This window comes from Scyliorhinus canicula, chromosome 18, assembly GCF_902713615.1.
Source record: "Scyliorhinus canicula chromosome 18, sScyCan1.1, whole genome shotgun sequence".
Taxonomy (NCBI): domain Eukaryota; kingdom Metazoa; phylum Chordata; class Chondrichthyes; order Carcharhiniformes; family Scyliorhinidae; genus Scyliorhinus; species Scyliorhinus canicula.
This window is the reverse complement of record NC_052163.1, coordinates 108,978,189-108,996,514: the sequence shown is the minus strand read 5'-3', so window position 1 is coordinate 108,996,514 and position 18,326 is coordinate 108,978,189. Positions and strand designations below refer to the sequence as shown.

The window sequence follows — 18,326 nt, the reverse complement described above, 5'->3', positions numbered from 1 at the left end:
GCCAAGTATCAAGAAGAAAACAAAAGATCTGATGAGGTATGTATTTGACAGGCTGATCAGTCTTCTGCTGTTCCAAAATACGGGTAACTTAGTATTGGAGGAAGGAAGACTTCAGCATTTGTTTTATTAACAAACCAAATGATGAAATAATTTTTGAGTCAGTACATTTTTGTTCTGACAATTCATTTGCCCCATAGTTGATAACAAGACTCACCAGATTCTTTATAGTGAAGGTCTCACCTTGGCTGAGCTAGCTTGTGGTGGAACTGCGAAGATAGGAAAATCTTTTTTTTTTGAATGAGCAGTTTTCTATTGGCCTCTTATGGCTTATTTGCATACTTTCAATGCTTTCAACAAATGGGTTACCTTTTCATTTGGGAATGAATGGCAGGGGTGCCATTTCAAGAGTTGATTGCAATTTCATAGCATTGTTAATATCTTATTGAAATCCATGGAAATATGTTAGAAGCTAACTTGGTTTCTGACCACTGATAAAGAAATAATAAATGTCAGCTTCCAAATGTCATAGCTTCCATTATAGTGAGTACAAAACAGTGCCTAAGTCTTCCAATTGAAGGTTAAAATGTTATTGAGTTCTTCTGAGGGGTAATTATCTTGTGAATATTCACTGTTTCTCAGGGAAAGTGAAACAATTATTAATACAAAACTTGCATGTTTTCAATTTGGAAATAAATACTTGGCAGGATTAATTGCATTTTTCAGTAATTTTCTTTATATTGACATCCCACATCAGACCAACAAACTGTTTAAATGCTAATAAAATGAGTGTTTTAATTGGATATTTGGTGCCTTTTTCACAAAAGTTATGAGTTTCCCCCAAGTTTTTAAAAAAGAAAGTTGGGCTCCATTTTGCAGTTGTAATGATGGGTGGAGCTGGCATTTGCTGCTGTTAATATGTGAAAGTGACAACTTCTGTTGACAGCAAATGCAGAAATTTAGAAGTTGCTGTCACTGATGTTCTGCTCCTCCACTGGATGTTCTGTTCTTGTCTCTGAAGATGGAAATCAATTCGAAATCACTGATTTTATTTGAACTGCAATTTGTCTCATTGTAAAGTTGTAAGTGGGTTTTTAATGTTGCATGACGTTCATAATTCCTAATTTTTGCTGGGCACCAGAGATTCTTTATAACTAGCACGAGAATAAAATTGACGTTTGGCAAACTGAAATCCATGTCACAGATCACTGCATCTTTGTGAGCCGCTTTCTTTGTCAACAGAGTGCCTTTACCTAGTTGCTGCCTGAAATATCCCAGGCAATGTAGTTATCACTGCTTGAGAATGATGTTTGAAAATGGTAATTTAGGAACAATGTCCTTGTAATAAAAATCCACTTTTGGCTATTGCCCATACTGTCTATAATTTGCATGCCCCACATATAATACTGTATTTCTGGATATTTCACAGCTCCATGTAGAACCAAAATCAAATTTTTCTCCCAATGTTAATTATATTCCTGCTTTATTTTCCCAATTCTAAAGCTTAAATGTATAGAAATATATCCTCCAATGAATAGATAGTAAAGTAGGGGTGAGTTTTCATGAGGAGCAATCATTTTTAACTAAGAAAATATTTTGGACACTGCAATCGGGTGTGATTTAGATGAAATGGCAATTTCTGACATTCTTAAAATTGCTTGCATGGTTTTGTGTTCGTAAATTCAGTCTGATTTCCCTACGTTCTGCTATCACTTAAGTGGTGGTTCTGTCGACGAACTAAATTGCCGAGTAGGTGCTGTTAGAAACAAATTTACTTATTTGAGTTTGCCTAAAAGGTAAATGCCTCTAATTTAATACAGTGGAAAGGGACGACACAGCCTATGAAACTGAACACTCGCCCTTGCAATGGCTTGCTACGACATATTCTGCAACAGGTCTACAACCACTCGGTAACTGATCCAGAGAAATTGAACAACTATGAACCCTTTTCCCCTGAGGTTTATGGAGAAACGTCCTTTGATTTAGTCGCTCAAATGATTGATGAGATTAAGATGACTGAAGATGATACATTTGTTGATTTAGGAAGTGGTAAGAAACTCAAACTTTTTTGGCTAATTTTATAGAGCGATTAATCAAAAATAGTTAGTTATGAATAAAAACTGAACTGACCAGGCAGTCTTATAATAATGTCTGGCGACATTTGGCTGTTTAATCTGAGTGTCAGTATAACATTGTTTTTGTAATGATGCCGTTTTTCTAAGACAACAGGGTAATTTGTATGAAAATAGAAAATTCTGGATTATGTTATGGTAGTGAAACTTGTTTGCATTGATAGCCCATTATATTGACAATTATCTTCCCTTTCCCAAGGAGTGGGTCAAGTTGTGTTGCAAGTTGCTGCAGCGACACAGTGCAAGCATTACTACGGTGTAGAAAAAGCAGAGATACCAGCAAAATATGCAGAGGTAAGTGCCAAATATTGTGAAAAGTTCTCAATTGAGGAAAAAAACACAGTATAATTTTGTTTTGCCCTACACAGACAATGGATACGGAGTTCAGAAAATGGATGCGGTGGTATGGGAAGAAATATGGAGAGTACACAGTAAGTTTGTTTTGTGGAAAGTTTCAGACATCAAATTACAAATCTTTTTATTCTTAGAATTAAATTATTAAAAATTATTTTCTCACTTTTTTAATCTCTGCATTTTTGTCTTTAAAACATAACTCCTTGTTGTATAGTTTAGTATCAAATGTGTCCCATGGTAAATGCATTACATTTGTATGCTCCAGCCTAGTATCCCCCTGCTTTCTCATCCCATTTCACATGAGGTCGACACTTGACCTCGACTCCTCATTTACAGCAACACAGATGTGAGATATGCCTTTATTTCTTTGTTGCACAGGCTTCCTTGTTTGTGCTTTGCCAGCTATACTCTGTTTGATCTTTGTATGTTTTTGTTTCTCTGCTCTCCTTTCTCATTTATTTCATCCTTTTCGTCAGGTGTTGTGCAGAGAAGGGAATTGTTTGGAACAAGATTGCATTTCTGGTGACCATATGTGTGGAAAATGAACTCTTGGTTGCTCCCATCCTAACTTGGCCTCTGCTTGTCTTTACTCTCCCCTCCTTGTCTTTTCTTACTATTCCTTTCCTCCTTCCCCTATACATGCTTTACCTCCATCACTATTTCTGTTGCTACCCAATTTCTCCTTTCCCTCTGCCCCTTTTCCACTATCCCCTGTTCTCTCTTTTCATCAATCCTACTACTGTAATTATCCATTTACCGGCTTTGCAATCTCCTCCCCCAATAGCTGTACTACATTCTGTACTCTTACCTAGGCTTGGTGATCTAATGGTCCCTTGTCTTCCATAGATTAAATTTATTTATTTTTGTCTACAAGTTCCTCCTTTCCCACATTATGTCTGGAATCCTTCCCAGCTCTATCCATGTTTCAACATGCTGTTTCCTCTGATTCTGACCTTTGTATGCACATTCCACACCCTTGTCTGATCACTGGTGGCACAGTTTTGGGAACATGGGAACAGTAATAGGCCATTCAGCCACTTGATTCTGTTTCACTGTTAAATTAGATTATGGCTGACGAAGATCAGCCAGCTGGAACCGTGACTCTTAACTGTAAGCCTCTGTCAACTCTTAAATCCGGTAGTTATAGTTAATTTGATATTTTCTACTTGGCTTTTGGGTACCTTACCCTCCCAGCTTGCTGTCAGCTTCCTTTGCTTGCCTCTCTGTGACATTGGAAAAAACTTGCTTTGACTAACACTTTGTCATGACTAGAACATCTCGAAATGCTTTATAAACAAAAGATTGCTTTTGAGGTGCATTCTGTAGGTAAACATGATGGCCAGTTTTTGTCTTGAAGTGAGTGATTTTATAATTGAAGGTAGGAACATTCAACTTGTGCATGATTATTGCATCAAGATCCAAAATTATTAGTGTAGCAAAGTTTCTGTAGGAGTCTCATTAAAAGATTTTTGTACTTCTATCATAATATTGATATTTCTGAGTTAAAATACGCGCAGAGAAAATAAATCGTTAAACTGTTGTGGGAATTAAGAATTTTGAAAGTTGCTGAGGAGGCTGAAGGGCCATGGTAGAGACCAGTTCGTACTGTACAAATAATGGCTATTGACTTTTGTAACTTAATATGCAACCAATTGGGTTGTTTTGATCGTAAAAGTTTTATTGCTTCCTCATCTTTTATGCAACCTGTGCTCAAATGTAAGAGAATTGTATATTGTGATTTTGAGCAGTTTCTATTTCTTTCAGCTGGAAAAAGGTGACTTCCTATCTGAAGAATGGAAAGAAAAAATTGCAAGTACAAGGTGACAAGTTTGGAATAATACATAATTCAGTAAATAGTATATTATTTTTTGTTGGCTGTTGAGAAGGTTGTGCATTTGACCCTTTAATGGGATTGATAATTTTACAAGTGACATGTGACCATTTGTGTATCAATGTGCAAAAGTGGGGTATAGTCAGTTTCATGAATGCGCATCCTTCCTGAGTCCAGCTGCCCTCGATAGCAGCTTTCTTATAATGCCTGCAATTTCTGTTTTGAAACAATACGGGAAAACTTTCTCTAGCCACTGATACAGTTCTTTATTGTATCAGTAGAAATATCGGGGTAGAGGTTCTGCTGGGTTTTAGCAGATGTAGGTCAAACCAGCATAAAAGTTTGAGGAATTTCAAGTGCAAATAGTTTTCATAGTGTCTCATCCTATTTTGAAAAGCTACATTGCCCTGGCAACTGCCCATGAATCCAGCAACAGTGAGGTTAAACCAGCCTGTTTGCAACCTTGTTATATTTAATATTGAAATGAGGTTCCAACCTCGTAGTGCTATAAGTCAGACTGCCTACTTTAACCCATAAGATTTCCTGACTACTACTTCCCGTCTATGCTTATCTGCTGCTGAAACCCTTGCCCATGTCTTTGTTACCTTTGGACTTGACTATTCCAGCACCTCCCAGGCTGGTCTTTTACATTCTAGCCTCCATAAATGTGAGGTCATCCAAACTCTGCCGCCCACACCTTAACTCACAGCAAGTCCCGTTATCTGTCACCCCTATGCTTGCTGACCCATATTGTCTCCTGCTCAAGCAACATCTCAACTTAAAATTCACCTTGTTTTAGATTCCACCATGGCTTTGCCCCTCCCTATATCTCTCAGCTCCTCAAACATCTACATGTGATTAATTTTGACCGCTTGTGCACTACCAACGATAAGTGGTGCACTGTTGATTGCTGTGCCTTCAGTTGCTAAACCCCAAGCTCTGGAATGTTCCTCCCTACACCTCTCTGCCTAATTTTCACCCTTTAAGACATTCCTTAAAACAGTCTTTGACCAAGCTTTTTGTCATTTGATCTCGTATCTACTAATGTGACTTGGTGTCATTCTTATTTTCTAATGCTCCCGTGAAGCACCTTGGGCCGGTTCATATAAACTTAAGCTGTTTTCTGTAATATCAGCCTTCCTTTTGCCATCATGATCCATCTTAAAGTCTTATGTTATACCTCATCACCATATCTATCTTTCCCTAATGGGAGAAATAATTTTGATTCTACTCCACCCATCTTGAATTTGATTGATTCTCATTGCTGGTTTATTGTTTACTTAACTTGCCATCTGTTTCCTTCCAGTACTGCGCTGTTATGTTCTATGTTTTATTCTATTTAAATTTTTTCATTTCCAGTTTACCACATGAAAAAAACAACTCCTTTCTCTTCTAACCCCCCAACCACCTTCAGCTATTCTGCCTTTTAAATTCAATTGTTATTATTCCAGGCCCTATATATTGTACTTTCATGCTATTCTTTGTCCCAGATAATTTTCTAAAACTAGGCCTAACAATGGTTATACTGGCTAGAATCGTAACCTAATTATGAAAAAACAGTCCTGAGTGCACTCTGCGAACCCTTCCCTATTTTGAATTGTTATAGTCACTAACATCTGGATGGTTCAAGTGCCTTGTTATCGCCACTCTTCTGAAACCTTCTTTGAATCATGTGCAAATCTCTTCCTGTATTTCTCAAGATTTATTCCATAATAAAAGCCCATGATGTTGCAAACCCATTATTTCTCAATTAATTTCCAATTAATTGGAAACGCCAAAGCATAATTTGAGCTTTTGTGGTGTAATATCCGTGCTATCTCATTGTTGTGTTTAAGGGCTGTAACTGAACTTCTCATTCCAATCTTGTCACAGTCAAAGCTTTGTTTCTATAGAAGCTATGACATCCTCTCCTAAAGTACTTGATATGTTCCCCATTTAACTTTTACTTTGCTTAGTTGCAACACAAATATGCCTTTGGTTCATCTCTTTTTCTAAGCTGGTTTTTCTTGATCTTTAAGTTGAGATTTTGTATTCCAAACTTTTCTAGCTAAGTTTTTAACAAAAGGTCATTTAAACAGTTGCTTCTTGCATGATCCTTGGGCTTATCAAACATTAAGACAAAGTTGTTTTCTTTTTGTGACCGCTGGCTTTTGAATCCTGTTAATGGTAGGGTTAGGGGAACGAGAGCTTCAAAGTATAGAATAATGTGGCTAGTGCAAAATATAGCTGTTGAATTATACTAGCTGCACTTGTTCTTCGCTAAAATTAGCTACATCAAATTCTTCTCTATGCAGGTATTTTTATTTAAGAAGCTAAGAGTGTTCTGGCTAACATTTTAGAACAAATGCTATTTCAGGCATAGGCTGGGTAGTCCCTTACTGTGCTGTATTATTCTTTATTTATCTTTGTTTTGAGTATTAAGTTTGAGGTTTTGACTTGTGTAGTGATGAACTGTGTTTCATATAATAAAATAAGGCGGGGAAAGCTGGATTGTGAGCGTGCAGTTTATGTGCTGTAGGTATATTGAGATCATTTTTACAGAGGGCAACTTTATTTCTGGAAGCTAAATTTGCCCAGATAGATTAAGTAATGAGGTCAAATCATGTCTTGATAATCACTTTTATGGTGTTCTGAGCACTTTCCTTCTCAAAACTGCGCCTTTCCTGTTTTGACTCAAACATCAACTTGTGCTTAGAAAATTAGAATTGTAAGAATTTAACACACTGGCTTATGAGCTAATGGCATAGTGATTGGCACTGCTGCCTCAAAGCTCCAGGGACACGGGTTCAATTCCCTCCTCTGATGACTATGTGGTGTTTGCACTTTCTTCCCGTGTCTGCATGGGTTTCCTCTGGATGCTCTGGTTTTCTCCCACAGTCCAAATGTATGCAGGTTAGGCGGATTGTCTACGCTAAATTGCCCCTTAGTGTCCAAAGGTTAAGTGGGGTTACTGTGTTACGGGGATAGGGTGCAGGTGTGGTCTTAATTAGGGTGCTCTTTCCAAGGGCCGATGTAGACTAGATGAGTTGAATGGCCTCTTTCTGCATTGTAAATTCTATGATTCTAATTTGATATTTATAAACATTTTTCACTTTTGTTCGAGCAATATTGTCACTTCAACTTGTTTAGCAAACACGTAGAGTGATGGGATATTATTATGGTGCAATTAAGCCACCAATTTGAATGCTAAAGCTGTTAGGATGTATTGTTAATTGGACTGTTTGCTTTGAATATGTTCAGTTTGCTAACTGTAATGCATGTTCACAGTTCATGTCTCCTTCTCGCCATAGGAATTTATTCAATTAGGACAACCCACTCCGCCACACCTCCCTTAACCCCTATTCCTGCACTAAAGAGTAATTTTCTTATTCCTGACTGTGAACCTATCCGTAAATTGATACTCAGTATTTGAATGTTTAAGTTTGTTGATTTTTTTTGAAAGGCAAATTTTCAGCCCCAAGGTTAGTGAGACAGGGTTGATCTAACTCTAAGATAGAGTATCCCTGAAAACCTACTCAAAGTTTATATCTAAAATGGTTTCAGTTTCATTTCGGTCTAGAGATTCAGCATATTACCAGCTTTCCTTTCCTGTCAACCAGTTGACACTCAAGGTGGATTTCTCCCAGGCCCCGGCTGGCGTGTGGGGAAGAATATGGCGGGAGGTGTAGAAATCTGTTTATGGTGGGATCTTCCGCTGGTGTTCACTGTGGCAGGTCTGTAAACTCACTAGAGGCTGGCGTGACCCTCATTTGCATCCTGTTAATAGAATGCAGATGAAGGCCTGACTGACCCCCCCCCCCCCCCCCCCCCCCCCCCCCAAAGATTCTCCACGATGGCAAAGGGCAAACACGTTGGCATGAAACAGATTTAGAACAATGTGGCATGGAGATGTCGAGAGTCAACCGCACGATGCCTGGGCTGCCTCTGAGATTCAGGATGAAGGCAGCCCGCAACCCTGGACCCAGGAACACTACATTGGTAGGTTGGGGGCACAACTTCAGATGGACCTTCCAGATTTGGTGCCCTTGAGGGGTCCATTTCCTGGCCTCCCAAGAATTCCTAGGGCGATCCATCTTGATTTTCAAGTGGTCCATATTCGTTCTTTGATAAGTCAGTAATGTTGGGTACCTTTCAATATGGAACCTGGGCACAAAGGCGCACTATCCACCATCCAGGCCTGCTCACCACTGAATACGGCGTAAAACAAACCCGGGTGCATAATCGGTAAGTTTGAGGCCAGATTATTTGGCATGTTTTCCCGTCAGGCTCTGCAGTGGGAAACCCTCTACATTTGCGTCCCGACCATGGCACTTAGTCTCAAAATGGGAGAATTCTGCCCATAGGTTTCACTCTTGTAGCTGCAGGGTATTTTAGGAATATTGCTAATTTTGTGTTCAGTAATTTCTTGGGGTGATATCATTTAGATTGTTGTAGGTCAATAAGAGAAACAGGCTACCATTGAGTCTGGTGCTGCATGAATGTTGGGGGGGTGGCACGGAGGTTGCAGGGGCAAGTGGGTAACAGATCATTTCCCCAGAACTTGTCCTGATTGGGATTTGTTCCAACAGGATTTGATGGGTGTCACCAATGATCCTGCTAAGCTGTATGGGTGGTGGTTTTGCAAGGTGCTGCGCAGGCTGCTTTATGAGATGGATAATATGGGTGCTCGGCCACTCTCTCAAATTAGGGACATTAAGCAACATAAATTTTCATAAATCTTAACAGCAATGTTGGTTGGCTTAATTTGAAAGTTAAGACTTTGCAGTATTTTTCCAGTCTTAAGATATTAGGATAGAAGTTCGTAAGAGAGTGTTATAATGTGGGGGTGTTCATTATATTTTCCGATGTAAATGTGCTGGAACAATAACAGTATTTGTTATGAAATAAAAAGAGCAAATGCTGACTATACTCAGCCAGTTATCACCTGTGGGGAGAGTCACAGCTGTAACATTTTAGGTGGTGATTTATTTGCCTGACCTGACATTCCAGCATTTCCTGCCATTATTTCAGATTTCTAGCCTATGCTGTGTTTTACTGGATAAAAGCAAATTACTGTGGATGCTGGAATCTGAGATTTTCCAACATTTTCTTTTTGGTTGCTGTATTTTACTTCTGTTTCAATATTAATCTTTTTCATGTATAATTTTAGTTTATTTCCTCAGACTTTGTTCACTTACCAGTATGTTGTGAAATTTCGGCATTCTCAATTGTTGATTTTCTTTGGCACGATCTACTTTAGAAGTGTTTCTAAATACTGTTCATTTTACAGTCAAATCGTCAGTGCTTTAATATGAATTTGTCACAATTAACAATTGGTGCAGTTATTAATGCACCCTGTTTTATGTTGTGGTTATTGATGATGAAAGATTATATTTTCAGTATTTCTTTACAGTGTTGTGTTTGTGAATAATTTTGCCTTTGGCCCTGAAGTGGATCACCAGCTGAAGGAGCGATTTGCAAACATGAAGGAAGGTAAGAATACTTTACCTTTTCAAAGTTTTATTAGCACCGGAAATTAGTTGCCTCAAACCAAGAACACTGTTGTTCCTACCCTTGTTGAAAATATAAAATTATCAAAATGTGACTTTACAAAGTAGTGGATCCTTGGTCGATCTTGAGCAGATTGACATTCTCTATTGTTACATTACTGTTCTTAGTCAAGTAAAATCAGCCTCCCCGGACAGGCGCCGGAATGTGGCGACTAGGGGCTTTTCACAGTAACTTCATTGAAGCCTACTTGTGACAATAAGTGATTTTCATTTCATTTTTCATTTAATCAGTTTTAAAACTGAAGCTGGTGATTCATAGTTTGCAGTTAAGGTAATACCATGGGTGGACATGAACTTTAATTTTAAAATTTCTTAATTGAACTGCATTTAGCTGCTGAAGACTGCCTCTTTTGTTGGGCCAAGTGGGACTTTGTTACTTAAATTGGCATTATATTGACATTTGTTTCCACTTTGCAAGCTGTTCAGATTGTTACGAGTGAATTAAAATTGGAAGTACATTATACCATTTTTTTCACCAACTATTTTGTCTGCCTCTGCTTCCACATTCCGACTGAATAGTTAGATGGTTGACCATGGGCATGATGGTAATGCCCAATCATAGCTATTTGATGGGAGAGTAGTTTTGCGTAATGCTGTCTGATTAAAAGCAAGAGATTTAAGACAATGTTCCCCTATTCCACAGCTGCAATCACTGGGTGTAGACTTTCTGTGTTCTCTTTCCATCTCATCATAGTTTAAACACATGAATCAAATCATCTCTAAATTATATAATTATCTGTCTCTACTTGAGGCATGAAGCTCTACTTGATGGAAGTATGAGGTCATAGACCACTCGAGGATAGGCTAGAATTAACAACTTAAGCTTCAGTGAAATAAGGCTTTCTGCAAGAAGTGCAATTATATGGAAACTTTATGAAAGCTTTGTAAGTTGTACTTGATCTGTGGAAACAAGGTCAATCCATATAGATTGCATATTTGACAAGTTTATAAAAATGATTTGAAAGCACTTGGGAAGTATATTTTGAGGAATTTATAATTGGTTATCATTATTACAGGTGGCAAAATTGTCTCTTCCAAACCCTTTGCACCATTGAATTTCAGAATAAATAGTCGGAACTTGAGTGGTAAGTTTTTTTTTAATTGATCTTGGGTTTTTAACTTGGCTTGATATGGCTAGAATATCCCAGCCCCTAAGACATTGCGAAACTTATGAATTTATGATTAATTCAATTTCAAGCTTTGTGACCGATTTCTTGAAAACATGGTTCTGAAAGTTCTTAATACTAAATTGGAGGTAACGCATGAAATGTCTGCCTTTAAGTTTCTGTATTAAGCTGGAGGTTGAATCTTTTCAACCTCCTTATTCCAGAAAAGAATACAAACTTTATGTTGGCTAATTATGAGATTTCTGTGCTGTCCCATTTTACAGCTTATCACTGTTTCCACTGGCATTGATTGGGTAGTGAATCAAATGATTGTTTGTTCAGTGGAATCCAAGTGAGTTTTTTTTAATGGCTCACCAAAATTATCAGTACTTCAGAGTGGTTTGTGCATTGTGTCCGTGCAATTTGTGCATTGTGTCCATGTTCTTTTATACGTGCAGCTACACAGCCCTTTGCCAAATTGTCAGCACAGATTAACTGCATGCTCACATTACTGCTCAGGTGGTGCCAGTGCTGCTGCAAAATATGCTGCATTACCGCAGGAAATTAAGTAAAATTTGACCATGAAATTGCTGAAGCTTTGGAGAAGCTATACTATAATTATACTATAATTGACAGCAAAATCCGGAATTTGTATGATGCCTGTTCTTATAGGGTATTTAGTAAGGTTAAACTGATGGAGGGTCATCATTGAAGGTTGAGAGAGATAACCTGAAAACAGTCATAAGTTTAGGTGCAGGGCAGCACGGTGGCACAGTGGTTAGCAATCTGCCTCATGGCGCCGAGTTCCCAGGTTTGAACCCGGCTCTGGGTCACTGTCCGTGTGGAGTTTGCACATTCTCCCTGTGTTTGCGTGTGTTTCACCCTGATAACCCAAAGATGTGCAGGGTAGTTGGATTGGTCATACTAAATTGCTGCTTAATTGGAAAAAAATGAATTGGGTATTTTAAATTTATTTTAAAAAATAATTTGGATGCAAAGAAGACTTTTCAAGGCATGAAAATTAACTGCATAACCAAGAGGGATTAGGAAAGGAGTCCCCGGAGAATAGGGTTAAGATAAGGAGGCCCTGTAGAATAAGGCCAAGATATTTGAAAGCTTGGCTCCAATGTGAAGTTTGGAAGGGCAAGGTCGCAACATGGCTGGGGGGAGGTCACGTTAGGCCATGGAGGAACCTGAACAAGAGAAGACATGCATTGGGTGATAGTGAGTTAATGATAGTCGACAACAATAGAGGTGAACAGGCAAAATGTGCTATGGGGCAGAAAGCAGACAGTGGGTGGTTTTTTGACAGCTTTTAGGGTTTTTTGAGTGTGTGGTTTGTCTATCGCTATCTCAACAGATACCAATTTATAGAATAGTTTGAGATCTTAGTCACCCCCCCCCACCCTTATAAACATTGTCAAATGTTCATGTAATATTGGAATCATGTATGCATGTATGATAAGCACATGTTTTTGTATTTTTCTGTGCTGCTCTTCAAAGATATTGGCACTATCATGAGAGTTGTCGAGTTATCACCACTGCGAGGCTCGGTTTCATGGACTGGTAAACCAGTCTCCTATTACCTGCATACAATTGATCGGACCATAGTAAGTAGTATGTTGTGTTGTTTAAATTGTTGGAATGTGTCAGTTATTGTTCATGGGAGGGAGTGGCATTATTAGTGACCTTTGCCACAGTTTTAATGGTTCTGTGTGATGAGTGGAATTGCAGCTGAAAGTTTTTTGAAATGTCAGTGAGAAGTATTCTCAAAGGAAGTTGCATTTTCCTTTCATTGCACGTTTTTGCATCTTTAATTGATTTACTTTTCCACAAAAACACTTTTTTCTTTCAATATGTCATATTATAAAGAATATGATTATTATAGTAATGCTATGCTTATTTTCCACCTCTACTGGAGTAATTGTCAACTCGTTTTAATGTAGACTGAGGGGCTCAGTTGGGCTGGATCAATTACAAGTCCTTGTTTCTATTGTGTAGGTTCTGGGTGGCGGATGGATGTGGCGGGGAAGTTACGATGGGAAGGGGATTGGAAGGTTTGGGGGCGGGGGGGCTTCTTGTTTTGACCGATATATCTAGGCTTAAATCCAGAGGAATGAATACACCTGCCTTGCTTCATTTAGCTCTCGATGATGTAATTGGCAATCAACTAATATATTGTTTTCACGACGTGATGCAATAAGAAAACAAAACTCTTTTGTTTCATTTCAGCTTGAAAACTACTTTTCCAGTCTCAAAAATCCAAAACTCAGGGTAAGTCTTTTTTGCCAGCTTATCAAAATTGTTTCAGTCGGTATGACAAGCTCATGACTTTGAGATTGAAGAACATTATTCTTAATCTGATGTTTGTTTCTATCTCCTGGACACTAGAAGTATAATCATCTGACAATGCATTGCAATTGTAATTTCTTCCTTTTCCCACACCTGCCCTTCTCTTCCCTCATTCATTATTTACATTCTGAATGATAGTTTAACATTTGTTACAGGAGGAACAAGAGGCAGCTAGACGTAGACAACAAAAGGAAAATAAAGAAAATAAGAGTAGTACAACAACTCCAACCAAGGTATTTGTACAGTGTTCAATTTGAATGAAAAGCATATTAGCAGCCTATCTGATCTTAAAGCCACTTCAGCAAACTATTTGGGAGTTGTAACTTTTGTCTGTCAGATGTCTAGCACTGCTGGTGATATGTACACCATGAGTGACTATGTGGTTCACAGATCAATTTAGCTTTTTTAATTATCAGGATTTTTGTGTGTTGGAGTAAATGAGATAATAAGTCGATGAATAATTTTCAGCTTTTCCTGAAGTGCCCGTATAAACTGCTGAGCCTGTTATTATTAGAATAATAGAAAATGTGGAATATGGGAGAGTTAGCATGGAGCACAGTGGTTAGCACAGTTGCTTCATAGCTCCAGGGTCCCAGATTCGATTCCCGGCTTGGGTCATTGTCTGTGCGGAGTCTGCATGTTCTCCCCATGACTGCATGGGTTTCCTCCAGGTGCTCCGGTTTCCTACCACAGTCCAAAGATGTGCGGGTTAGGTGGATTGACCATGCTAAACTTCCCTTTGTGCCCAAAAGATTAAGTGGGGTTACTGGGTTACGGGGATAGGGTTGAGACGTGGGCTTGAGAAGGGTGCTCTTTCCAAGGGTCGGTGCAGACTCGATGGGCCAAATTCTGCACTGTAAATTCTATGATTCTATGATATTATTTTCTCCGAAATGAAAGCATGTTGTCATTTTTGTTTCCTATGAAATGGATTATTTTATCTAATAATTGTGGCACTGTCATTGGCAGGATTCTGGTCCTGAGGAGGAAAAAACTGGGGCAACCGGGATTAAAAAAGCATCTTCACCTGCTAAACCACGCAAGAGTAAGATAATTAATAAAAGCAAGCGAATCGCAGTTAGAAAACGAGGCCGCCCCAAGAAAATGAGCACTGCAATTTCCAAAAGGAATACCAAGAAAAGCCAATCTGCACTGGATCTTTTACATGCTCAAACTCTGTCGGCATCCTCACCTCAGGGTAAGTTAAACATCAGCTGTAATTCGCTATATTCTTAACTGTAGGCAAATCAAAACTTGGTCTGCTGAGTATTTTCAGCTAAAATGTCACCATATAAAGGCTTCTGCGTTTTCCAAGTAGTTTACCGTATTGGTGTTCTTTAAACCAAATACATTGGAACATTTGCAAATGATAAAATGTTGTTGACAAGTTGGAGGTAATTATTTTGAGTTGAATCGTATGACGCTTCATTTATGGAGGCCCTGAATGTGCCTCTTTTCAAATTGCGAACAGATTTATATTTAGGTGAGCTAATATTGCAGATGTTCCACAACTTATCCAAGTAAATCTTGGAATAAGTTTGTCTCTGATGTAAATGATTAATTGATCTTTTCTTTGCCTTACTAAATAGACATTGAGCGAATCTGATCACTCACTGATTTATTTTGTGGTTCCAAAAATGCTAGTTCTGTGCAATTCATGTTTAAATACTCATTCTTTCCCCAAAAATGTGTGCAGATTGTAGGTGCCCAGATGTAAGGATTTCCTTGTAAGAATGTGGGATTTAATTGACTGCTTATAAAGATAATTGATTACTTTTTTTGCTTTTCTGATCAGTTACTGGTGAACATATAATAGGTGTTATATGGTACATAAGAATAAGTCAAATCTGGAGCATAATACATGTACTTGACAATAGATACTGTAAAATGTTGATTGTACAATTCAGTTACTCATGGTTGTATCCTACTTAAAAATACTTTGGCGTGAGAAATAATTGTCATTAAATTTAATGTGCTAATCTTCCAAATTTTCAACTGATAAAGTTCAGTATTAATTTGGCTTTGCCTGCATGCATCATAACTATTTGCTTCTCTAGCAGTGCAACTGTGTTTTGGAATATTGGATAATATAGTTGAGAGAACTATTTGTATTGAAACCGGAATGATTTTGAGTATTGCCGTAAGGTTTAGAGTTGAATTGTAATTGAGAGTTATAAATTGCTAGTTTGTAAAAGCCTTCAATATATTGCTTTTGTTTTTCAGATGCATACAAGTCACCTCATAGTCCATTTTACCAACTACCTCCCAAAGTGCAACGCTATTCACCCAATCAGTTTTTACTGGGTCCTACACCACCTGCACTACAGAAGCTGCTAGGTAAGTACAGCTGCATTATGGTGTCATGTCGACATGTAATTTTATGGCTATTCTGACCTATTTATGTAAATATAATTGTGATACCTTCTGATTTAGTAAGCAGCACTGCTCAATGCAACTTCTGCTTACTGCTCTTCCATTGTCGTGTTCTATTTTCTACTTTTATCTAAGTTGTGTCTAGGATAGTCAAACTGCCAATCTTTTGAGCCTGTATTCATTATTTTCACCTGACACAATTGCTTGTCTGTTTTTGATTGAATACCTACTTGACATAGTTATTGAAACGGCAATTGGCATGCAACTTAATTGATCATTTGAGTCATCAATTTGGTGTTGAAAATAATTCTCTCTATTTTTATAAACATTGTTACTGTCCATTTTGGAATAGAAATGTTATATCTATGTCCACTTTAATACTTGGAATTTTGACATGATTTAATGACAGACCTGCATGAATAACCCTGGAATTTTGTGTTTATTGTAACCACTTTGCTCCTGATATGCCTGAGAAAATTTATTAATCGATTTTACACCTTGCATTGCCCACCTGTTGGAGAACTCTCCCAAGTACTTTGTAGTCGTCCTTCTTCCTTGGCATTCCTGTTGGCTACCTTGCCTCAACCTGTTGTAACTTGTCCATTTGATGGAGTGTTTCCAAAGGGCACCTTTGATCCCTTGCAGGCACATCTGATTGCAGGTGTTTAATGATGCAATTTGGGTTTTGATAGACAGGTTTTGATATGGAGCAGGTTTTTGGAATATGAACAGTGCACTACGGATCCTTATTTTGCCCATGCATGGGACAAGAACTGGCCATTCTGAGAACCACAGGAACATGCAAGAGCAGGGAGAGGTCAGCAAGTATACTTTGTATACATGTTGTCCTGCACAAGGTTATAAAGTAGAATTAAATGTAACTGATTTATTATTGTACATATTAGAAATTACTTGAAATAGTAAAGATCCAAATTTTTTTTTTAAATGTTTTTTTTATTGAGTTTTCATATTTTATATACAACATATTACAAATCATTAGAGAAGAAAAAAAAACACTCAAAAATTAACATGCATATTTACAGGTAAGCATCTTCATAATAACAATTGTGGCCGCCCCCTTTAGCTGGCATACATATTTTACATTCCCCAATATGGCCGAGGCACATGTTTATAGGCATTTATTTATAGTTTGGTTTTAGGCCTTAGCTTGCCGTCAAACCCCCATAACGTACCCCCCCCCCCCCCGCGGCTACCTTCCCCTGATTCCCGTCCATTTTCCCCTGATTCTTGGCCACCCGACTATTCTTCCTCTTGTTCGTTGGCCACAAACAGGTCCCGGAACAATTGCATGAATTGCACGTTCTGTGGAAGCCGTCGTCTGACCCTCTGATGCCGAATTTGGTTTTCTCCATTTGGAGAGATTCCGAGAGGTCGGACAGCCAGTCTGCAGCTCTGGGCGGTGCTGCTGACCGCCAGCCAAACAGGATTCTGCGGCGGGCGATCAGGGAGGCAAAGGCAAGGGCGTCCGCCCTCCTCCCCAGGAATAGATCTGGCTGGTCTGAAACCCCGAAGACCGCCACTATCGGGCATTGCTCCACCCTCACCCCCACCACTTTGGACATAGCCTCGAAGAAGGCTGTCCAGTACTCCACAAGTCTGGGGCAAGACCAGAACATGTGGGCGTGGTTGGCCGGGCCTCTTTGGCACCGTTCACATCTGTCCTCCACCTCCGGGAAGAACCTACTCATGCGGTTTCTTGTTAAGTGGGCTCTATGTACCACTTTTAGTTGCGTCAGGCCGAGCCTTGCGCACGTGGAGGTGGAGTTGACCCTATGCAGTGCTTCGCTCCAGAGTCCCCACCCTATCTCCATCCCCAGGTCGTCCTCCCATTTCATTCTTGTTGCGTCCAGTACGGTGTTGGCCCTTTCTACCAGTCGGTCATGCATGTCGCTACAGTTCCCTTTCTCTAGGATACTTGCGTCCAGTAGGTCTTCCAGTAGTGTCTGTCGTGGCAGTTGTGGGTACGTCCTTGTCTCTTTCGTAGGAAGTTTTTGAGTTGCAGGTACCGTAGCTCGTTCCCCCTAGCTAGTTGAAATTTCTCTGTCAGTTCGTCCAGTGTTGCGATCCTGTCGTCCGTGTATAGGTCCCTGACTGTCAGTATCCCCCCGTCCTGCCTCCACCTTTTGAAGGTGGCGTCAGTCAGTGCTGGTGTGAACCTATGGTTGTTTCAGATGGGAGCCTTGTCCGACATTTTGGTCAGGCCAAATTGCTGCCGCAGTTGTTTCCAGGATTGGAGGGTGGCTGTCACCACTGGGCTGCTGGAGTGTTTTTTGGGTGGGGATGGGAGTGCTGCCGTGGCGAGGGCCCGGAGGGAGGTCCCCATGCAGGAGGCCTCCTCCGCACGCACCCACTCGGCTTCTGGCTCCTGGATCCATCGTAAAGATCCAAATTAAGACCAATGCTTTGTGGTCCGACTTGTTTCAAAAAATGCCAGTGATTTGGATACTATTGTTTGCACCCTTAAATCTTATTTAGACTTAACATAGAAACATCTGTTCAGCTGAAATAATGCTGCAGTTATACTTGAAAAGTTGAAATTCTCATACAGCCAAGTAAGTTCCTAACATTTGAGCCACTGCCATTTATAGAAACTCTTGCTACCTTGACAGCA

General features: G+C 39.3%; 1 protein-coding gene across 11 annotated transcripts in view; it reads left to right on the top strand.

Annotated features, from left to right (window-relative positions):
- Positions 1-18,326, top strand: part of dot1l (DOT1-like histone H3K79 methyltransferase) — a 143,756-nt gene that overhangs the window by 68,251 nt on the left and 57,179 nt on the right. For 9 of the 11 annotated variants that reach the window (XR_005457956.1, XR_005457957.1, XM_038776965.1 and 6 more), the window contains 11 exons: positions 1,818-2,046; positions 2,329-2,423; positions 2,498-2,560; positions 4,248-4,303; positions 9,707-9,786; positions 10,880-10,948; positions 12,473-12,579; positions 13,202-13,243; positions 13,477-13,554; positions 14,291-14,519; positions 15,545-15,658. Coding sequence is in view for 9 of the 11 variants with exons in the window: in XM_038776965.1 (XP_038632893.1) it covers positions 1,818-2,046; positions 2,329-2,423; positions 2,498-2,560; positions 4,248-4,303; positions 9,707-9,786; positions 10,880-10,948; positions 12,473-12,579; positions 13,202-13,243; positions 13,477-13,554; positions 14,291-14,519; positions 15,545-15,658 (1,162 nt within the window). In the remaining 2 variants the exon portion in view is untranslated. Of the gene's footprint in view, positions 1-1,817; positions 2,047-2,328; positions 2,424-2,472; positions 2,561-4,247; positions 4,304-9,704; positions 9,787-10,879; positions 10,949-12,472; positions 12,580-13,201; positions 13,244-13,476; positions 13,555-14,290; positions 14,520-15,544; positions 15,659-18,326 lie in introns of those variants that run through there. The other 2 variants (XM_038776973.1, XM_038776972.1) reach the window with 2 other exon arrangements.